This window comes from Anomaloglossus baeobatrachus, chromosome 10, assembly GCF_048569485.1.
Source record: "Anomaloglossus baeobatrachus isolate aAnoBae1 chromosome 10, aAnoBae1.hap1, whole genome shotgun sequence".
Taxonomy (NCBI): Eukaryota; Metazoa; Chordata; class Amphibia; order Anura; family Aromobatidae; genus Anomaloglossus; species Anomaloglossus baeobatrachus.
This window is the reverse complement of record NC_134362.1, coordinates 166,000,967-166,024,979: the sequence shown is the minus strand read 5'-3', so window position 1 is coordinate 166,024,979 and position 24,013 is coordinate 166,000,967. Positions and strand designations below refer to the sequence as shown.

At 46.1% G+C, this 24,013-nt stretch overlaps 1 protein-coding gene across 2 annotated transcripts in view; it reads right to left on the bottom strand.

Annotated features, from left to right (window-relative positions):
• Window positions 1-573: 573 nt before the first annotated feature.
• LOC142255297 (5-hydroxytryptamine receptor 3A-like) overlaps window positions 574-24,013 on the bottom strand; it is a 77,030-nt gene continuing 53,590 nt past the window's right edge. The window contains exons 5-9 of one of the 2 annotated variants that reach the window (XM_075326833.1): window positions 16,672-16,844; window positions 16,438-16,598; window positions 6,316-6,523; window positions 4,332-4,532; window positions 574-2,303 (exon numbers count right to left, since the gene is read on the bottom strand). In XM_075326833.1, the coding sequence (XP_075182948.1) occupies window positions 2,032-2,303; window positions 4,332-4,532; window positions 6,316-6,523; window positions 16,438-16,598; window positions 16,672-16,844 (1,015 nt within the window). In that variant the 3' untranslated portion in view covers window positions 574-2,031. The remainder of the gene's footprint in view (window positions 2,304-4,331; window positions 4,533-6,315; window positions 6,524-16,437; window positions 16,599-16,671; window positions 16,845-24,013) is intronic. The other variant, XM_075326834.1, reaches the window with a different exon arrangement.

The window sequence follows — 24,013 nt, the reverse complement described above, 5'->3', positions numbered from 1 at the left end:
AGGCGTCTATGACACCCGCATCACTAATCTGTAAGTAAAAGTAAATAAACACATTCACCGAAAAATTCCTTTATTTGGAATAAAAGACAAAAAACACCCTCTTTCACCACTTTATTCACCCCAAACATACCTGCAAGTCCAAAGTAATCCACACGAGATCCCACGGCGATTCAGCTCTGCTACATCTGAATCTCACAGCGAGCGCCATAGAACATAACTGGCCCCTGTGAGTGTAGATAGACAATGACCGAGCCACGATGAGTGATGAGTCACTCAGGTTATTTGCGGTCATTACTGGAGGTTCTCACAATCCTCCACCTGTAACAGCAGGTAACCTAATCTCAGGTGACCTCAGTAAAGTCAGGTGAGATCTGCATCTCCTGGCAGAAAACTGCAGGTTTTTTTGCCAAGAGATGTAGATTTGGTGCTGAAAATTTTATACCATATTCCTGTACCCAATCTACACCTCCTGGCAAAAACCTGTGGTTTTTTTACGCATTTTTTCCTCTTAGTTTTGCAGTGTGGTATAATTTGGTGCAGTCGGAATAATCCAGTAAACAGGGGGGACAGTAGAAAAAGAAAATTTATTTGTTATAACTTTACATAAGTACAGCCAGATGACTGACGCTTGCACACAGGCTTCATTCCTATTCAGAAGTCACAGTTACTTTCCAGGCTAGTCAGGTGGGACTGGTTATACATTTGATGCAGTGATGAATTACCTTCACTTTCTGCTGGGGTGCACAATCCTATTCACGCAATTATCTGCAGCTGAAGCTTTGGATTCTCATATATAGGAGCTATGGCTTCTGTCCTGCCTTCTCCCTCAGCTTCTTCATATCAACTCAAAACACACACACAAACTGTCTCCTCTCCTATCCTTCTAAGCCCAGAGTCCCGGTCATGGGGTTCCACCAGGTGACCTGTATAGCATATATGGAAAGCAGGGGTGCTTCATTAACTCTTAACAACCTCCTAATAGAAGAACATAATATCTCCAAAGGAAATATTAGAGTGCAAACATAATAAGGGAGTGGTTAGCTCTGCCACAACTTAAAGGCACATACACACCTTTGGTGGTTTTACATTTAGATTAGTCTGAAGATGAGATGCTTGCGGCAGTGCCACATAGACAGCAGTGGACACCGCATAATACCCAGCAACGCCGCTTGCCACACTACTATAGTTTCTGAGGACCCTCTGCATGCACACTGATGAAGGTCTGTTGACCGAAACGTCTGTGCTTGTGCTGGTCCTACAAGTTCTTCACAATAAAAACCACTATTCAGATTGATCTTGAGTGCCAAGTTTCTACATCTAATTGACACAGTTTTGGACCCTACTTTGTGCACCACCCCAGAAGTGCCACGCATATCAACTCATGAAGATGAGATACTGTGACTGGCCACTGACAAAATTGCAAATACCTGCCACTTCTTGCAGCATGGTTTTGTAGTTACCTATCACTGATCACCCAGCTGCCTAGTTTCTACCTATCTCCTGAAGCCCTAGCCAACCTTATTCTTTCAAACCCAGTCATGTTCCAGTCCTCTCTTATGCTGAGACCCATTCTGTCCCTGTCTTAAAATGGGGATGATTTAAATATTTGAAGACTATTTACAACATTTATCTGAACCACAGTGATAACCTGGCCCTTTATTTTTTATTTTAGTGGTTTTCCACTGAAACTAGATCCCCAGTTACAGGGAAAAAAACCAATAGTCAGACTAAAGTGATTGGCTCCAAGTAGGGTTAACTTCTGAGAGTCCTCTTGCCGGTTTGGGAGACTAATAATGGTCTCTTTCTAATCTGGCTAATATCCAAATGCTAGGCTTTTACAGTATAAATAGCCATTTATATTACAGATATAGCAAACTTTAACTTCACATGTAATACATTACACATCATGATGCCGGAAACTTTAATTCTGAATGTAATTCATTACATACTGATGAAAATGTAGAATTCCATTTATCTTCATTGCAGCAAACTAAAGTATATTAAATAATTGCTCGTCATAATATAGCGCACTTATATAAACCAGATTATGAACACAACAACAAATAAAATGACTACAATACAGAGGTATATTATAAGGACGAGTCGGTCCACTACGAGGGCTGCAGCATGCCATTCTGTCTTGAATTTGGTAGTTTCACGAGAAACTAAAATGGTGTTGTGGATATTCTTGACCTGTAGCTGGAGCATCTTCAACATTTTCACTTCCGTTCTGTCTTCCTTGTCTCTTTCAGTCTTCTTTTTCGCTTCGAGCCTTTGCTCTTCTAGGGCCCTGGTATTATCATCTACAAAGAAATATGCAGACTTAGGAAACTGTCATGTCCAGAAATGAAAATTACCTGCTGATATATGGCTAATCTGCAATTAAATAGTGTTTAAAGAGCTTGTCCACTACTTTTACATTGATGGCCCATCTTTAGGACAGGTCATCAATGTCTGATCGGCCGGGGTGTGACACCCAGCACTCCCACCGATCAACTGTTCTCGGTTCCGATGGTGGCAGCAGGCAGCCGGAAATACTCAGTTCCGGAGCTGTTCCGTCTTCTGATAGTTGCCGCAGCCAGGTACTGCACATACGCCTCCCATGCTAATCAATAGGAGGCGGATGTGCAGTACCTGGCCACTATCAAAAGACAGAGCAGCTCCGGAACTAAGCATGTCCGGCTGTTTCCGCCAGGATTGAGGACAGCTGATCGGTGGAGGCGACAGATATTGGATCCCAACAGATCAGACATTGATGACCTATCCTAATGCGGGCGTCACACGGTACGATATATCGGACGATATGTTGTCGTCTGACATATCGTAGCATGTGACAGCTACGTGCGATGGTGAACCAGCAGAAATACTCACATTCTCGTTCATCGTTGACACGTTGCTCAGTTTAAAAAAATTGATCGTCCGGTTGTTCATCGTTCCCGAGGCTGCACACATCACTCCGTGTGACACCCCGGGAACGATGAACACAGCTTACCTGCGTCCCGCCGGCAATGCATAAGGAAGGTGGTGGGTGGGATGTTTATGTCCCACTCATCTCCGCGCCCCCGCTTCTATTGGCCGGCTGCCGTGTAACGTCACTGTGACGCCGAACGTCCCTCCCCCTTCAGGAAGAGGATGTTCGCCGCCCACAGCAACGTCGCCCGGGAGGTAAGTGCATGTGACGGGGGGTTAACGACTTTGTACGACAACTAATTGCCCATGACGCACAAACGACGGGGGCGGGTAGGATCGCTCGTGCAATCGCACGATAGATCTCCCATGTGACGCCCGCATAAGGATAGGCTATCAATGTAAAAGTAGTGGACAAACTCTTTAAAGAAAATCTGTCAAAAGAGGCCATGTTTTGGTCTTATTTTATTCTCGATACCCACCTGGGTATTCAATTTTTTGTCATTTTTAAAATCCAGCATAGATATGGGTCATTTTGATTAAGCAATAATTTTTTTGGTTTTTCAGGTACACCGGTAATAGTGCAAGAAACACTCCCCCAGAGAATTTTGTGAGCCACCACGTCCCCCTCGTAAACACCATAAAAATTAGCACTAAACAAAAAGTCACCTATCTCTGCAACCGTATGGCAGGTTTAAAGAATAAAAGGGAAGCAGTGGAAATAACATTACAATAATAGCTGCCCAATTTTGATCTGGTGACAGTTTTTCCTTTTTATTCTCCCTGCAGCTGCTTGCTTCCAATCATCAGAGTGATGAAGAAGGCTGTAACAGTCACCGCTTACTATAAACCACTCCCCACCACATTGACTGAGATATCAAAGATAAGGGAAAAGGGGGAAAATATAGCTCACCCACCAACTCAATAGAAGCAAGGAAATTCTGTTGGCTCAGACATGAAGATACAATAATTGTAAAAGGCATATAGTTTCTTAAAAAAAATCTAAATTTATTTCAAAATATTTTTAAAATCCATAGTAAAAACAACATGTTTCGACTGCCAACAAGCGTTTTTTCATAAACTCCAGTTCGAAACGTGTTGCTTTTACTATGCGTTTCAAAAATATTTTGGAATAAATTATGATCATTTAAGAAGTTGGATTATTTCTGCATACATTGACTGAGAACCTGATCTGCAGTGTCCCATTGACTGGAAGAGAACAGTTGCAGGGAGAATATAACTTAATTTTCTCGCTGTAGCTGCTGCTCCTGTTAACCTACCAGGTTGAAATGTTATTTACCTGTAGATTACCACTATATTTGCAGATAAGCTGCATTTCTGAAGGTGACAGGTTCCCTTTAAATTGGAAATAATAGTTATTGTATAATCCCTCACTTTCCTCCACATATAGTACATCTACTTACACGTGTCTGGAGGGGTGATCCCATATTTCATAAAAGACTCTCTCCTAAAGAAGAGGATACATGCCAGGTATTTCAAGATCCAGGATTTTACCCATAATGGGACAGTTGGTTGAGATTCAGATAGCGCTAACATGTAGGAGACAGCAATGCATCCAAATATGCTGATCACCATGACCGCCATGCACACACAGCAAAAGATACCTGTCCAAGAGTACAAAAACAGGTTTATAGAAAAAGCAGATAAATGCTCTGCTATAGATTTTTCAAACATTTCTTCCTACTGTACATGGACAGACAGCAAGGAAATGGGTAGATTTTCCAAACTGTCTGAAAGAAAAACCTTAAAGGGAACCTGTCAGGTACAATATGCACCTAGAACCACGAGCAGATCTGGGTGCATATTGCTAATCCCTGCTTAACCGTCCCAGGCTATGGTAGGATACATAAAGAGATCTTTAGATAAAGTATTTCTAAAGATCCTTTATGATATGCTAATGAGCGCAGAAACTAGTCGTAAGAGCCTGATTTTCCCCTGACTAGTCCACCCTCTTAGCATGTTAACTCGCCCATAGGGGTGTGCTAACATACTATGCAAAGCCCATTGCCCAGCATCATCAGTGGTGACATGCGTACCTGTATCTATTGTCACTGCCTCAGACGCTGGGCTTAGGGTCAATGCGCAAGATCAGAATGCCTGGTACTTCCAGTGATGCGCACTTGACCTCTCTGAAGCACCCAGCTTCATAGTGTCGGGCACTCTGATCATGCACTCGGGCACTCTGATCATGCACACGGGCATTCTGATCATGCACACACTGACTTTAAAATGTAGGTGTTTGCTTCTGTGACTCTGCCTATGCTCTGTGAACCCCACCTACTCTGCCAAACATATATATACATTTTTGGGGGGAGGGGGAAGAGAATGGGTGGCTATGACTTGTGGTACATTGCCTTCTACATACAACCCAACGCTGGTTAGACACCACAATATGGAATGTTATCAATGTATCAAAATTGGATAATATAAGGGTTCCCCTCTTTGCCAAGAGTTGGGCCTACCCATTTTACAGCATAGTTTAGTAATGGCAAACTAAATTTTGACAGACTGCAATGACCAACAAAGCAACTATTTTCTTAATCCCATAGCACCTCAATTTTCAGTCTTAAGGGGGTGTTACACGCAACGATATCGCTTGTGATATCGCTGGTGAAAGCACCCACCCCCATCGTTTGTGCATCACGGGCAAATTGCTGCCCATGGCGCACAAAATCGTTAGGAGCCGTCACACGTACTTAGCTGCCTAGCAACGTCGCTGTTGCCGGCGAACCGCTTCCTTTCTAAGGGGGTGGTTCGTGCGGCGTTACTAAGCGGCCGTCCAATAGAAGCGGAGGGGCAGAGATGAGCGGGACGTAATATCCCGCCCACCTCCTTCCTTCCTCATTGCCAGCGGCCGCAGGTAAGCTGTAGTTCGTTGTTCCCAAGGTGTCACACGTAGCGATGTGTGCTGCCTCGGGAACGACGAACAACCTGCGTCCTCTACAATCAACGATTTTATGAAAATGAACGTGTCAACGATGGACGATTTGGTGAGTATTTTCCATCGTTAACGGTCATTTGTGCGTGTCACACGCAACGACGTTGCTAACGATGTCGGATGTGCGTCACGGAATCCGTGACCCCGGCGATATATCGTTAGATAAATCGTTGCGTGTATCGGGGCCTTTAGAGTCCAATGTATAAGGGCTGCAGTGAATTACTACAGGCAAGAAATGTATGGAAGGTAACTCCGAAAATGGAAGAAACCTCGGCAGATACTAGTGTCCACTGGACTTGAATGACCCATGACGATCTGCCTAAATATGCCCTACATAAACACGTTACACTAGTGGTGGCATAGACAAGTGATTCAGTCATCCAATGGCCCCATTATATCAGTACTTGACCCTCCCAAGTTTGAAAAAAAGGATTAAAAGGACAACATACCTAAAACTGGAGACTTCTCAGAGGATGGGAGCATGGAGTTTAGAATTAAAAGCAGCACAGAGAAGCCCAACACAATGGTTATTTTGAAGCCAAGTCTTTCTTTAGAATCCATCTGTATGAACATGCTGACAATATCCAAAATAACCAAGAAGCATGCCGGAACAATAAGAGTAATGACGTAAACTATTGGAATTCGTTGTAGAGTTATCTGAAAAAAAGTGACAAGCTAAATTAACACAGGACAAATATACAGTAACTCCATCATATCTGCTTCTAATAAGACAAAATACATTTCTTGCTGACAGTCATCCATGTGCCTCCTGTCAGTATACACTCTCCAGCTTTATTCTATTTAACAATTATACTGTTTTACTGATCTGAATTTTAGGTAAGGTGGTCAGATTGTAAGGGAGTGGTAGTGGAAGTGTTGCCCACACCCCCTTGAAAAAAATGTGATAATCTGTAATGCAATGTACTGTTATAATTGTGTTTTTATGTGTTTGGTAAATTCAATGCATGTTAACAGTTGAGATTAGCTCAGCATGGGAGCAGCTGCATATGCATACATGGAAAACATAAAGTATGTCAGCTCACCCCTCTTCACTCCTGGATCCTGCACCAATGCACGGAGACACCTTGGCCATGAATAAGACTCTCTGGTCGAAACGCATAGGATAATCCACAAAAAAATTTCACCTGTGAACCTGTGCTCCCTGCATAGTCTGTAAGATTTTAATTTATGCTTCAATAAATTCAAGTTTTATACTATTCGATTCTCCGTGATGCTGGACTTTTCCTTTTTTTGACATATGCATACATGGAGCCAATTTCTGGTAACTAGGGAGTTTAGTAGTGGACTGTCTTGCTCTTTTTGGTGATCTGCATCACTTGGCTCTGCTCACCGAAAAGAAATGGATTTTTTGGATCCCTATTAAATATGTATTCACACCAGGGGAAGACATATTTAAGATGACGCTAATGCAGTAAAAACTCTGCCCACCTGTGACCCCACCCACTTGCATCTAGCCAATTACATTAACCAGATCAGGTTCAGGTGGTTAGGGCTTCCTCCACCAAACACTGGAATTTTAGACCCCGTAAGAGCTATTGTCATGGCTCGATTTGGGGATTTGATCTGGTAACCTCTTGCTCGGCGGTCAGTTCCTCTGTCTGCTGGATTATGGTCCTTTCCTTCTTGGTCCTAATGCTGATGGTTATTATTACCTTTGTTTTTCCTTTCTGGGCTTTATCCTCTTCAGGTGTTTTTCACTTTCCTGTTTTCATTTATCCTATCACAGTCTGAGTGGATATATATACAGCTCCTGGCAAAAATGATGGAATCACCTGGCTCTGAGGATGTTCATTCAGTTGTTTACTTTTGTTTAAAATAAGCAGATCCCAGACATGGCACAAAACTAAAGTAATTTCAAATGTCAATTTTCTGGCTTTAAAAAACACTAAAAAAAATCATGAAAACATAATGTGCTAGCCAGTAACGGTTACTTTTCAAGACCAAACAGGGGGAAAATTTATGGAATCACTCAATTATGAGGAAAAAATTATGGAATCATGAAAAACAAACAAACACAAGAACACTCCAATACATCACTAGTTTTTTGTTGCACCACCTCTGGCTTTTATAAGAGCTTGCAGTCTTTGAGGCATGGACTTAATGAGTGACAAACAGTACTCTTCTTCAATATGGCTCCACCTTTCTCTGATTGCTGTTGCCAGATCAGCTTTGCAGGTTGGAGCCTTGTCATGGACCATTTTCTTCAACTGCCACCAAAGATTTTCAATTGGATTCAGATCCGGAATATTTGCAGGCCATGTCATTGACCTTATGTGTCTTCTTTCAAGGAATGTTTTCACAGTTTTTGCTCTATGGCAGGATGCATTATCATCTTGATAAATGATTTCATCATCTCCAAACATCCTTTCAATTGATGAAATAAGAAAAGTGTCCAAAATTTCAATGTAAACTTGGACATTTATTGAAGATGTAATGACAGCCATCTCCCCAGTGCCTTTACCTGACATGCAGCCCCATATCATAAATGACTGTGGAAATTTGCATGTTCTCCTCAGGCAGTCATCTTTTTATTGTTTAGCTGTTCTGTATGTAAATCCCATTTCCTTTAAGCGGTTTCTTACAGTTCGGTCACAGTTATTGACTCCAGTTTCCTCCCATTTGTTCCTCATTTGTTTTATTGTGCATTTCCTGTTTTGGAGACATATTGCTTTAAGTTTCTGGTCTTGACGTGTTGATGTCTTCCTTGGTCTACCAGTATGTTTGCCTTTAACAACCTTCCCATGTTGTTTGCATTTGGTCCAGATTTTAAACACAGTTGACTGTGAACAACCAACATCTTTTGCAACATTGTGTGATGATTTACCCTCTTTTAAGAGTTTGATAATAATCTCCTTAGTTTCAATTGACATCTCTCATGTTGGAGCCATGATTCATGTCAGTCCACTTGGTGCAACAGCTCTCCAAGGTGTGATCACTCCTTTTTAGATGCAGACTAATGAGCAGATCTTATTTGATGCAGATGTTAGGTTTGGGAATGAAAATTTACAGGGTGATTCCATCATTTTTTCCTCATACTTGAGTGATTCCATAATTTTTCCACCTGTTTGGTCTTGAAAATTAATCGTTACTGGCTAGCACCTTGTTTTCATGATTTCTTTTTAGTGTTTCTTAAAGCCAGAAAGTTGCCATTTGAAATGACTTTAGTTTGGTGCCATGTCTGTGATCTGCTTTTTTAAACAAATGTAAACAACTGAATGAACCTCCTCAGAGCCAGGTGAGTCCATAATTTTTGCCAGGGTTTGTATATTGTTAGGGCCAGGTGGACGGGCAGACCCAGGAGGTGGATCCACTGGGCCGAACTCCTTGATGATGGTAAGGGGTCCGGTAGCTGGAGCACTACAGGTAGCAGGACAGTCCATGCACACGAGTATAATGGAGAAGTCCCTGGGACCACGGAGTCACTGATGGTAGTCCGGGTGACGGAGCTCAGGTTCGGAAGCCGAGATGATGTCAGGCGGAGTCCGGAACCGTTGGAGCGAGATGACGGGTCACCGCAGGGATCAGAGATGGTACGGACTGTCAGGATGGCAGATAGACAGCGTTCGGGGTTCGGGATTCGGCAGGACCGGATGGCAAGGCAGGATCGGCTCTAGAAGAGAGAGAGGTAAGTATCTCACAGGAACACAAGGAGACCTGACTCCTAGCTTGGGAAACACGAAGAACAGGCCCCGCCCACTTGGACACTAAACCCCTTTATACCCTGTACCTGTGTGCTTCATTTCCTGTCAGTGGACGCTGGCCCTTTAAGAAAGGGTCAATGACCGCGCGCGCGCCCTAATGCGCATGCGCGCGGCCCGGGTGCCAGAAGCCAGAGCAGAAAGCTGTGAGGAGGAAGCAGCAGAGCCGGGCTGGGGCTGGGAAGCCGACGGGCGCCGGGAGCGGGGACAAGGAGGCCTGGGAAGTGCAGGCAATGGAGGCTGGAGAGCGGGGAGCGTGGCAGGTGAGCCGGGGAGCAGAGCAGGGGACCCGGGGAGCGTGACATATATGTTCTCCCTTGACTGCATTCCTTTGCTGGCTATATATCTATGTGGACTTGTTCCGGGAATTTCCATCCCTTCATCTTCAGGGGCTTTACTTTTGATGAAAACAGCAGTTGTGTCTGCTGTGAGTCGTGGGTTTTGACAGCCTTTTCTGGCAGCCAGGTCCAAAGTGGCGCTCTTAAGGCCCCGTTACATGCAACGACGTATCTAATGATATATTGCCGGGGTCACGGATTCCGTGACGCACATCCGGCATCGTTAGCGTCGTCGTTGCGTGTGACAGCTACGAACGACCGTTAATGATCAAAAATACTAACCTTATCGTTGATCGTTGACACGTCGTTCATTTTCAAAAAAAAAAATCGCTGATTGTTGAGGACGCAGGTTGTTTGTCGTTGCCGGGGCAGCACACATCGCTATGTGTGACACCTCGGGAACGACGAACTACAGCTTACCTGAGGCCGCCGGCAATGAGGAAGGAAGGAGGTGGACGAGATCTAAGGCCGCTCATCTCCGCCCCTCCGCTTCTATTGGGCGTCCACTTAGTGACGCCGCTGTGATGCCACACGAACCACCCCCTTAGAAAGGAGGCGGTTCACCGGCCACAGCGACGTCGCTAGCCAGGTAAGTCCGTGTGACAGCTCCTAACGATATTGTGCACCATGGGCAGCGATTTGTCCGTGATGCACAAACGACGGGGGCGGATATGCTCGCTAGCGATATCGCTAGCGATATCGCTGCGTGTGACGGGGCCTTTAGTTGTGTGGCTGTGGTCTTTTTAGTCTGTACAGGCACAAGTTAGGTGTGGCCATGTCTTCCTTCCCCTTTCTGTTACCCATGCGTGTGAGTGAAGTACGTACATAACATTTTAACCAGCCTGTACTGTGTGTTCTGAGGCATCAAATGGATCCAATTAATGCCTTAGCTGTACAACTGCAGGCGTTTTCCTTAGAGAATGCTGATATTAAGTGATAAGAACAACCCGCATGCTCAGCTGTTCCTAATGTCTTGGACCAACAAGGTATTGTGCTTGAAGCCAAGGTAATGTTGCCAGATTGCTTTGATGTGGACAGAAGTAGTTTTTTTTATCTTTTTTGCCTCATGTATATTATATTTTTGCAAATATCCTGTCTCCTCTGGATCCCAGAACCAGAGAGTGGGTATTATGTCTTTGCTTCTTGGGGATTCACAGGCTTGGGAATTTTCCTTGCTTGAGGATTCCCCAATGTTGTCCTCCGTTAAGATATGTTTCTCGGTTCTTGGGCTCATCTTTTATGACCCTAACAAAGTCACTGTTGCTGACTCTAACGCCCTGTGCCTGTGTGAAGCCCCACAGGTGTTGTGTCGGTGCATTACCTTCAGGGACTCCACTCGGCTGGATCTCCGTCACTGGTAGGAAATCTTCTGTTTTAATCGTGACGCCACTCTCAGCACCGCGGTCAGTGGGGACCGCCACTGCAGGTTAGGGGACGCCTGGGGCTGATGGTGGGTGCAGTCGGATGTAGTAGCCTCCTGAGAGTGAGGCAAGCCCCAGGGCCCTGTGTAGGTTTGTAGTACCACAAGTCGCAGAATGACTCACACAGGCAGAACTGTCTTTCAAGGGCTTTACTCACATTTGATGGCAGGGTGAGTAGCCCGGGCGTAGCTGGGATGAACCAGATGGGAACCGGGTATCCTTCAGGCTGACTTTATGAGGGTGACTACTGACTCGCCTTCCTTAGCCCTTGGTGGTTTGGGGTGACCCCGACTTTGAGTCCCTATGGGGGTCACCCAGGGAAGATGCTGCAGCCTCTCTCCCCCTTTTGTTTGCCGTTTGCTTGTTCCCCGGACCAGGCCACTCCAGCTGCTTGCCTCCTGTGACCTATGGGCCCTCACTGCGGTTACGTGGCTGCGGCTTTTGTGGTGTTGTGGTGTGGGCTTTGAGAGCCCCACACCGGCAGGTTTAGCAGAAGACAGCTGGATCTATCTTCGCTTCGGGATCTGCCGCCCGGTTGGGCCTGGTGCTCTCTAGCAGTCTCCTTACTTCCCACTCCGTGCTTTCTCTCTAGCTGAAGCTGGCTTTCAGGTAGCACTCCTAGTTGACCGTTCTCCCCCGTCAGTAGCCACTGCGCGGGCGCTGTTAGACAGCATCAACCCCACAGGTCTGCTCCTCACTGAGCCCTCTGGAGTTCTGCTCTAACTGACTCACTGCTCCTCCTCTCCTGTTCTTGCCTACGCCACCTAGCAACCAGACTCTCCACCACACCCCTTGAGAGGAGATGGAGGCTCTACCCCCTCCACTATTCCAGTGAAGGTGAAGGCTTGCCCCCTCCTGGGATCCCCAGGGGTCCTCTCATGGGTACATGTGTGAGACCTGATCACTATGCGCCTGTGTTCCACACCCCTGTCAGCCTTCTGGATTACCTGTATTGTACTGTCCCCAGCATGGGTGCAGTACTCAGTGGTGCCTGACCAGGTCAGGGGCGCCACACCTGAGTCGCAGGAAAGAATAGCTGCATGTGTATTTCAATATGTATAACATGTATTGCCAGTTTTAATGAGATTCGGTTTTCTCTGCGATTCACCACATACAAACATTTAGCTATACTCCCTTCTTGGAGCTGTTCACCTGAGCTGATAACAATGCTTTTGTGAGTGCCCTAGAAGGAGCTTAGGTGTGAGGTAAATTCAGAGAGTGGCAGTTGAAGCCAGGGTGAGCGTGTGAGAGGAGTGTAATATGGAGACTGTCCTATCCTGAGGTAACTGTTAAAACCTCTCGGTGGGCGAGCTACAAATTGGCAGGGTATCAGTCCCTAGGCCATCTAGACTTTCATGGTCAGTGGCAAACTGAGTGTAATGCCTACCTTGAACCACAGACTCAGACTGGCTGTAACGGACAGACTAAAGGAAAGCCACTCACAAGGCAGGACCTCGAGAACCCTGAAACCCTTTAACCCCTATACAAGCATTTGGAATTACACAAGGCCCCAGAGATCACAACCTGTGGTAGGCTGCAGTCCAATGAGAATAATAGTCAGGCAGGGTCAAACTACGAGATGCAAAACAGAGACAGAATCAGGCAGGCAAGGACATAATCAGAAAACAAGGCCGAGGTCAAATCTGGATCGGGTAGCAAGGTACACAAATGGCAGGCAGCAGAGTAGTCAATGAGCAGACAGAGGTCAACACTGGGATCAATAGACAGAACAGGAACCAGACACAAGCAGGAATACAAAACTATCTCTGGTAGAGACCAGCAGACAGGGGAATTAGAAGGGTGTGGTGTCTTCCCATTGGCTGTAGCTGAATGGTGGTAACTTCAGCTGGAAGAGACATGCCACCTACAGTCAGCCAGTGGTACTGCAGGTCCCAGTGAAACCCAGCCTAGTAGATGAGAGGAGCCTGCGCCCACCAGAGCCACTAGCACCGACTCCTCTCCTATCACCAGCACTATCCACAGTGGGAACACGGCACCGCCTGGTGATCAAAGCAAAAGTTGCAGGAGTGGACTCTGGTAGGGATGTGACTCTGAGAGAATGCTATTAGCCTTTTCATAAGGAGCAGTGAATTTGCCCAGGAGCTCAGTGATGTGATTAAGTCTGGAAACGTCTAGAAGAAAGTGAGTTTTTCCTCAGAATTCAAGTTGCTTGCTTACTGGAAGGGATCAAATATCCAGAGTTTTCTTGTCTTGAAAATCTCAGGATTTCAAAATTCCCAGGGAGAGAAGTAGTAGCAGGAGGAATACACTACCACCACACAGCAGAGAAACCATACTCTCATTAGGGTATGTCAGACCACTATCATTGTGAATGCTTTAAGGAATAGCTGGGTCAGGAATAACTAGCAAAACCCAACCCACTTATTAGATATTCTGTAGCTGATATCAATCAAATAACATGTGTGACTATCGGGTCGTCACAGGGTATTGCACAATCTGCCCTCCCGTGCACTATCCACCTCCTTCTTGGTTTAGGGTCCCTAACTATATAGTGTTGCATACATCAGCTAATCAAATCCTAGATACATCCTGCACCACACCCACCAAACACACCAGTGGACGGCTTGAGTGGAATAGAGTCGCCCACCTGTGGGGTTGGGAAGGAGAGGTCAGGAGTGTCAGAAGGGGAGAGTTGAGCTTGAGAAGTGAGAGTGAGAGAAGGTCAGGAGCAGGGCTCCTGGGATGCAATCTAGGTGTCAGACGGTGATCTGGGCCTAGAGGAGCTGGACCCCCGGTCGCAGGGGATCGTGGCAAGGGGCACGGATCTGTCGAGGAGGAAAGCCGGCGGCCTTGCACCATCACCGGGCTGGGACCAAGGCATGATGGGCTACGTGGACCCTAGATCGGGGAGTAGCTTCAGGCAACCTGACAATTTACCCAAGGAGAACGGAGCCTTCAAGATCCGTTCCCACCTGCTCCAAAATCGGGGTACTAGTGCAACGAGGGGGATAGGACTTTCCACTCAAAACGGTCGAGAAAATCCCAAGCGTGAACCCTGAGAGCAAGCTCCCACACTTACCCATAGTGGGGAGCGGGACCCAGCAGGTTTCATACTACCGGGACCACCAGAGAAGTAAACCTAGTGCCAGGAGGTAGGTCACGGATCACCAGGCAGCACCATTGGGGACAGGACCCAAACTAAGCTCCCCTTAGCTGCAGCAGTATCCAGAACTTTGGTTTCTTCAGTTGGTGTCAGCTTAATGGACTGAGTACGCAAGTGACCCCTTTGCATCCAATGGCACTCCCCTTCACTCACCGAGCCCCGGGGTATCCCCCTACCCTTGAAGGGTCACAACACCTGGCTGCCCCATTTCTTCATCCTCAGGTTCTCCCAACTGCAGCGGTGGTACTCCTAATTACCACATACCATGGGTGGCGTCACGAACTGTAATACATCCCCTGTAAATACCCCCCCTTCATTGGAGTGCCCGCAAGACCCCCCTCCCGGGTCCGGAGACCCTCGAGCCACCGCGGATCCGAGCAGGTCACACATGCAATTCACAAACTTCACTTGCGTATGTTTCAGATGTGGCACCCTGAGGGTCCAGTTGCCACAGAGGTACTGCACTTCAGCCAGAGGTGTGGTATCCCATTCAATGGTAAGGAGGAGGTCACAGGCCATTGTTCACACATACAGTCTTAGTATAGCTACACCACTTCAGGTGGTGGGGTTAGTTAGTAGGTGGACACTTAGAACAGGGAAGGAAGGAAGGAAGGAAGGAAGGAAGGAAGGAAACCTTGAGTCACTGGAAGTGAGCAATCCACTCGTGGGCTCGCATCCACATCTGACACACCAGTGTGGAGGGACTAGGCCGCAAGGGGGAACCGGCCCCTAGACCAGTGAAGAACAACCAGGCTCAGCTAGCAAATCGGAAGCTGAGGTATCTTTATGTGCTGAAACCGCAACCACACACGAATTCGCCGAAAAGTTGACCATGGAGAGCGAGGGAACAAGGGCAGAAGGGCCTCCCAAGCAAGGCTTGCAGACACTGGCTCGGAGCACTGTGTGTGAGGGCGCAGGACAGAAGGGCGAAGCCAGCGCAGGAAGACGACCAGGAAAGGGATACAAAAAGGAACACTGGTTCTGTGCCTCCAAATTGCGAGTGGATTGACTGGATCCCATCACTGTAGGACCAAGCTTTCTGAGGGTGGTGTTTGACCGGCTGTGATAACCCGGAACTGCCAATTGTGAGTAAAAGAACCAATGACTGCATCCCGCTGTGTCCTAGAATCATTGAATGTGCCGCGAGCCCCGCGTCATTCCAAGCAAAAGACCTCTAACTGTTGCCCTGGGGCCCAGCTCTACTTGTGGGGAGCTGAACCATCTAAGCTGCGTCACCATCTGTCCAGCGGTCCCATCCCGTAGCGTCGGCTATAGATTGCCGAATACCACAAGTGGCGTCACGAATTATATATATATAGTATATAGAGGCAGTAATATATATATATATATATATATATATATATATATATTTTAAACTACACTGCCAGGGTCACAGAGTCGGGCCCTGCCGCCATGACATCTCCCGAAACAGAACTCGCCCAGTTCCGAGTGCCCCCACAGCCCTGGTGGGCGTGTCACAGAAACTATAAATCTGATCTCACAACTAAGGGTATGTTTAGGATCAGCAGGATAGCGCCAGTATAGCACTGGCTAAAGTTTATATATGAAGATCCTGGTGGTTTGTCCTCTTTAAACAGATAGGGTTAGTATGGGGATCATCACTGGCTGTGACAGCTGTAGCTCGGATATGACTTACGCTCCAGGGGCAATCATGTAGGCCCAGCTCCTGTGCCTTCACGATTGCCATGATGTAACCCCTATCCAATCATGATGTCAACTTTTGTCAAAGCTTGTAAAGGGTTTAAATATAAAAAAATGTAAAAAAAAATATCTATTTTTATGCATTTATTATCTATTACTCACAGGCTGACTCATATTCAATGTCGGTGCCGCAGTTGTGGTCATGCCCTACACCTCACATAAATTTTACCATTAACCCCAACAGGAATGAGTTAAATAAAAAAGGTGTCATCTGACATTAAAGTGATGCAGTTGTTCCATCTCTTACCTCATAGTAAACTGTACTGTAATTTGTATCCTCAAAATTCAAACTTGACTGTTCCACTGTGATATTTTTTAGGATCCAGTCTCCCTTGTTAACAAAGGCCTCACGTGAAGCTTGAAACACCTCCGAGGAACTATTATATGCCAACATTACAATTTCTTCAGCTGCAAAGTAGATATAAGTTTATCAATATAGTCATAGTGGTCTGAGCTTTGATTGCTAACAGAGAAGACCTACCTGGGTAAATATACGAACCGAACGTCAGATTACACTTTTGGGTGTCAAACGGAAAATTGTAAGTTTTTAGTTTACAGGAACTAATAATCTTCAATGGATGTGCCATCTTAATATTTCCAGTGTAATCAATGGAATAGAATGGCAGGACAGGAGACTTATCTTCACTGTCTACCCTGAATAATGAAGAACAAGCATACAATGTTACCATTCTCGTCACAAAATTATCAGTCTTAAGATATACAGTTAGGTCCAGAAATATTTGGACAGTGACACAAGTTTTGTGATTTTAGCTGTTTACAAAAACATGTTCAGAAATACAATTATATATATAATATGGGCTGAAAGTGCACACTCCCAGCTGCAATATGAGAGTTTTCACATCCAAATCGGAGAAAGGGTTTAGGAATCATAGCTCTGTAATGCATAGCCTCCTCTTTTTCAAGGGATCAAAAGTAATTGGACAAGGGACTCTAAGGGCTGCAATTAACTCTGAAGGCGTCTCCCTCGTTAACCTGTAATCAATGAAGTAGTTAAAAGGTCTGGGGTTGATTACAGGTGTGTGGTTTTGCATTTGGAAGCTGTTGCTGTGACCAGACAACATGCGGTCTAAGGAACTCTCAATTGAGGTGAAGCAGAACATCCTGAGGCTGAAAAAAAGAAAAAATCCATCAGAGAGATAGCAGACATGCTTGGAGTAGCAAAATCAACAGTCGGGTACATTTTGACAAAAAAGGAATTGACTGGTGAGCTTGGGAACTCAAAAAGGCCTGGGCGTCCACGGATGACAACAGTGGTGGATGATCGCCGCATACTTTCTTTGGTGAAGAAGAACCCGTTCACAACATCAACTGAAGTCCAGAACACTCTCAGTGAAGTAGGTGTATCTGTCTCTAAGTCAACAGTAAAGAGAAGACTCCATGAAAGTAAATACAAAGGGTTCACATCTAGATGCAAACCATTCATCAATTCCAAAAATAGACAGGCCAGAGTTAAATTTGCTGAAAAACACCTCATGAAGCCAGCTCAGTTCTGGAAAAGTATTCTATGGACAGATGAGACAAAGATCAACCTGTACCAGAATGATGGGAAGAAAAAAGTTTGGAGAAGAAAGGGAACGGCACATGATCCAAGGCACACCACATCCTCTGTAAAACATGGTGGAGGCAACGTGATGGCATGGGCATGCATGGCTTTCAATGGCACTGGGTCACTTGTGTTTATTGATGACATAACAGCAGACAAGAGTAGCCGGATGAATTCTGAAGTGTACCGGGATATACTTTCAGCCCAGATTCAGCCAAATGCCGCAAAGTTGATCGGACGGCGCTTCATAGTACAGATGGACAATGACCCCAAGCATACAGCCAAAGCTACCCAGGAGTTCATGAGTGCAAAAAAGTGGAACATTCTGCAATGGCCAAGTCAATCACCAGATCTTAACCCAATTGAGCATGCATTTCACTTGCTCAAATCCAGACTTAAGACGGAAAGACCCACAAACAAGCAAGACCTGAAGGCTTGCGGCTGTAAAGGCCTGGCAAAGCATTAAGAAGGAGGAAACCCAGCGTTTGGTGATGTCCATGGGTTCCAGACTTAAGGCAGTGATTGCCTCCAAAGGATTCGCAACAAAATATTGAAAATAAAAATATTTTGTTTGGGTTTGGTTTATTTGTCCAATTACTTTTGACCTCCTAAAATGTGGAGTGTTTGTAAAGAAATGTGTACAATTCCTACAATTTCTATCAGATATTTTTGTTCAAACCTTCAAATTAAACATTACAATCTGCACTTGAATTCTGTTGTAGAGGTTTCATTTCAAATCCAATGTGGTGGCATGCAGAGCCCAACTCGCGAAAATTGTGTCACTGTCCAAATATTTCTGGACCTAACTGTAGCTATATGTACTACAGTATTATACATAAACAGACAGGGAAAGTAGACAGACACTGGCAAAGAGACAGACACTGGCAAACAGACAGACAGGGAAAGAGACAGACACTGGCAAAGAGACAGACACTGGCAAACAGACAGACAGGGAAAGAGACAGACAGGGAAAGAGACAGACAGACAGGGAAAGAGAGAGACAGACAGATAGGGAAAGAGACAGACAGATAAGGAAAGAACACAAAAAAAAACACAAAAAAACTGAGCTGTAACAAATGTTCAATAAACATGCAACATTAAAAGCATGTGAATTGCAGCCTCAAGACTAGAAAAAAAACAAGGAGAAAAATTGTAGGAAAAATACCCTGACTATAAATAAATAAGTTGCAAGTGCTTAATAACAGGGTACTTAATATATACATTTTTGCAAAAAGGTAAGAAGCTGTCTCACCTCGTCACGGTGTACCCATCTGAGACAGTCCCTAACCTACTAAAGTTAAAAACATATTCTGTACCTGACTTGTGTCATGTCCAAACTTCAATATGAATGGTAAAGTGGTCAGCTGGGTCCCAGATTAAATACACAGCAAAAAGTGAGACGCAGGTAATTGTTCAGCCTCAGTATCAGGAGGGCTGCACCCCCAACTTGCATAAAAGCAAGATAACAGACAAAAAACACAAAAAAACTGAGCTGTAACAAAGTCTAGTCTTGAGGCTGCAATTCACATGCTTTTAATGTTGCATGTTTATTGAACATTTGTTACAGCTCAGTTTTTTTGTGTTTTTTGTCTGTTATCTTGCTTTTATGCAAGTTGGGGGTGCAGCCCTCCTGATACTGAGGCTGAACAATTACCTGCGTCTCACTTTTTGCTGTGTATTTAATGTGGGACCCAGCTGACCACTTTACCATTCATATTGAAGTTTGGACATGACACAAGTCAGGTACAGAATATGTTTTTAACTTTAGTAGGTTAGGGACTGTCTCAGATGGGTACACCGTGACGAGGTGAGACAGCTTCTTACCTTTCCTACAATTTTTCTCCTTGGTTTTTTTCTAGATAAGGAAAGAAACAGACAGGGAAAGAGGGACAGACAGACACAGTCAGACACAAACAGACATAGACAGACAGAGAGGGAAAGAGCCAGACAGGGAAAGAGACAGACAGGGTAAGATACAGACAGACAGAGGCAGACAAAGAAAAAGACAGACACAGATAGACACAGACAAAGAGACAGACACAGACAAAGACAGGGAAAGAGACAGATAGGGAAAGAGACAGACACAGAGATAGAGAGACAGACAGGGAAAGAGATAGAGAGACAGAGAAAGAGATAGAGAGACAGACAGGGAAAGAGATAGAGAGACAGACAGGGAAAGAGATAGAGAGACAGACAGGGAAAGAGATAGAGAGACAGACAGGGAAAGAGATAGAGAGACAGACAGGGAAAGAGATAGAGAGACAGACAGGGAAACAGATAGAGAGACAGACAGGGAAAGAGATAGAAAGACAGATAGGGAGACAGGGAAGCAGACAGACAGAGACAGACAAAGAGAGAGAGAGACAGATAGACAAAGAGATAGAGACAGACAAAGAGAGAGACAGACAGACAGACACAAACAGACAGAGAGAGGCAGACAGAAAGGGAGACAGACAGAGACTGGGAGAGAGACAGAGAAACAGTTACTATCTTGGGCAACGCCAGATGCTACAGCTAGTTATACATAAAAGGAGAAGAGAGTTCAGTAGTAGTGCAAACACTTTTCATAAGGGTTCCGGATTTTGCCAGTCAGTTCAAAGGAACCTGGTGTTTGTTTCTGTTTTCATACTGTTTTAAAAGGGAACCTGTCATCTACTCACAGTCGGTTCTGATGGGTGTCACTGCTCTTGGTCCGACCCCTCCTCTATCCTTGTGATCACCATCTTGCTTGCTTTGTGTGGATGATGTGTCCGATGCCATCCACATAGTGCTGTCCATTGCGCTCCTGCGGATAGAGAAAAATACTGTAATGCGCAGGCATGAGGAATGGTCAAAGAACGCCCATGCATGTGCACTACAATACTTTTCTCTATCCAAAGCAGGGCAGAACAAAGTTCGTGTGTGCAGGAACACAATGGAGGGCACTGTGTGGATGATGTAGGATGTGTCATCCACACGAGGATGACGGAGTCAAGGAGGATGGCGATTGCAAGGATAGAGGAGGTGCTGGAAACCAGAGCAGCGATGTCCATCTGACCGACTGTATCAGACACTACAGAATGGGCTTGGTAGTGGGAGCTGAGAGGAGAGAGATATTGCACTACATGGCTCTGTGTATAGGGACTGAGATTATTTGAGTTCTGTTTGTTGACTGTTGCTGACAGATCATTAATGTGAAACTGTTGTTCTATTGATGCATATAACAAAGGATTATCTTCTGTTTTATGTATCAGCAAAGCAGCATTTGCGGCTTCATATCACGGAACTGTCTACATCAGGGAACAAACACAAGCATGCACTTCTGTGGTAGCGGAGTGCAGGACAGTGGAGCCCTTCTAAATCAAGCTAATAAAGTAAAACATCTCTGCAGCTATAATGAGGTATACGCTAGAAGATAACATCCAGTAGGTAGGCTACTATATACAAGCTGAGAGTGCACAGGAAAATAAAGGGCAATTTTACTCTTAAGGGAGCTTTACACACTGCGACATTACTAGCGATTGCTAGCAATGTCGCGAGCGATAGTGTCGCGAGCGATAGTGTCGCGGGCGGGGAGGACGCCGCAGGTTGCGCTCGCTAACGCTCGGGTCCGGCGCTGCTGCGGCTGCTGCTCGGTGGCTCAAGCGGTGGGCCAGATCCGGGGACTCGAGCGGCGCTCCTCGCCCGTGAGTGAAAAGGGTGGTTGGTGTGGGGGATTTAGTCCGTGATGCCACCCACGGGTTGTGGTGAAGTTGGGCACCACCGCTGCTGGTGACGGGGATCCCGGGAGCGATGGTGGGGAGCAGCTGGGATGTTGTTTTCCCCCTCCGTGGGTAGGGGTCGGTGGTCCCGGGGCCCGGTGGTGTGACTGGGAGGCAGGGTTGGTGAGGTGCAGGGTTGCAGGGGCAGCGCGGCGCGGTGCCGGATGGCACGGGCGTACTCACTCAGCAAGAGATGCACAAAGTCCTCGGTAAACACTGCTGCTGTGTCTCTCCCCGGACAAGTGATGGCGGCTGTCTTTCCCTGCACCTTAGTGTACTGTTCTGACTACGATGGGTCCCCAACGGTAGTCCACTCCCCGGTGTATGGATGCCGGAGGAGCCCGTTTGCCTGCAGTCGCTGGCCCTTGGGTCTCTAGCCTTAGGCGGTAGCTGTTTACCCTCACGGTGCGGGCGGTTGCCTTCTAACGGGTCTTTGGCTGTTAGGAAACCCCTGGGGTTCCTGTCACACTCGGATTTGACTGTTGACGGCGACTCCAAGCCTAGTCGGGGTCCGATGGCCCTGCCTGTGTGTGCTGGCTTCACTTCGCTCCCCGGTCGGTACCGGCAGGCCACCGCCCGTCCCCGGTACTACGGTTCCGCGTCGATCCACCACTCCTGTGGACGGCCACCACCGTCTGCCAACCTTGTAGTCAGTGCCTGGGCCACAAACCCAGACACTCTCTACTTCACTCCTCTCACTTCAACCTCCTGGACTCAACTGTTCCTTTTCCCGCCTCCAGGCCTGTGAACTCCTTGGTGGGCGGGGCCAACCGCTTGGCTCCGCCCCACCTGGTGTGGACATCAAACCCTGGAGGGAGGCAACAAGGGTTTTGTGTTTGGCTAATGTTATTGTCTAGTGGGGGTGGGGGTGTGCGTGTGTTACCTGTGACGACCTGGCTAGTCGAGGGCGCCACAATAGCACCCGCCCCCGTCATTCGTGCGACATGTGGTGATCGCTGCCGTAGCGAACAATATCGCTACGGCAGCGTCACACGCACATACCTGTTCAGCAACGTCGCTGTGGACGCCGAACAATCCCTCCTTCAAGGGGGAGGTGCGTTTGGCGTCACAGCGATGTCACAGTGGCGTCACTAAACGGCCGCCCAGTAGAAGAGGAGGGAAGGAGATGAGCGGCCGGAACATGCCGCCCACCTCCTTCCTTCCTCCTTTCCAGTGGACGCAGGTAGGATGATGTTTGTCGTTCCTGCAGTGTCACACACAGTAATGTGTGGTGCCGCAGGAACAGCGAACTACCTGCGGAATGAAACACCAATGACATTATGATTAGGAGCGACGTGTCAACGATCAACGATTTTTGCCGTTTTTGCGATCGTTGATCGTCGCTCCTAGCTGTCACACGCTACGACGTCGCTAACGACGCCGGATGTGCGTTACAAACACCATGACCCCGACGATATATCGTTAGCGATGTTGCAGCGTGTAAAGCACCCTTTAGAGTAGCTTAATGATTAATCAGAGAAGTGAGGCTAGTTGGGAGATCACAGGATATAGGGGAGGGGTCTGCAGCACTGAGGTGAAGCAAGTGCTGTTGGGAAATATAGTTTTAGCGTGTAAGAATAGGACAGCCAATTCTGCTAGATACACCAAGGCGTAGATAGAGATGTAAAAACACACAAAGATGCAAGGAAAGCATCTCATACTAACAATAAGTATGCCTTTACTATGCTTTGTGAAAAATAAACTGATACTGGGAATAACCCTTTAAGACTTAAAGACTTAGGTTGGGGACACACGAGCGTATGGCTTCTGATGCGAGTGATATACTATGATTCAATTCTGTGATCGGATCACAGCTGCGGAGCAGAGGGAGGAATTAATCTCCTCCACTATCAGCTGATGTGAATATCGCACTGCACTCCGATGTCATACGAATGCAGTGCAATGTTTCTCTTTCACCCATAGATTTGTATGGGTGCGAGTGAATACAGATCGGATTACACCCACGGCATGCTGCGATTGTTTTCTCGGTCCGATTAGGCCTGAGAAAAAAAATAAAATTGCAAATGAGAACTGCCCCATAGAGTAACATGGGTCTGAGTGGAATGAGATTTTTTATCGCATTCCACTTGGCCCGTTTTACTTGTTGTGTTTACTTGTTGTGTGTCCTTACCATTAACCCCAAATTGCAGACACCTTCATTTTGGCACTTCTCATCAAATAGAAAAGCATTTTATTAAGCAAAGTTGCATACTTTTAAGCAAATTTACATACAACCCACCCCACTTTGGTGGTCAAGTTAAGCATTCAGTGCTATCTTTAAAACTTGGCATTCATTGATTCATAAGGCAAATTCACATAAGACAACTCGTAGAAGCTAAGTCAAATGGTCACATGTGAAGGGCACCATTTTTCATAAGGTTATCTTGGTTCAGGGATCATATGGGATGATGAGCCTCCCCTACATAAAGGAAATAGGAGTCTTATTTGCCGATTCATTGTATTTGTAACTTTATTCCTAGTTCATCATGGTATTCTTCTGCTTATCAATTATTTTTTAG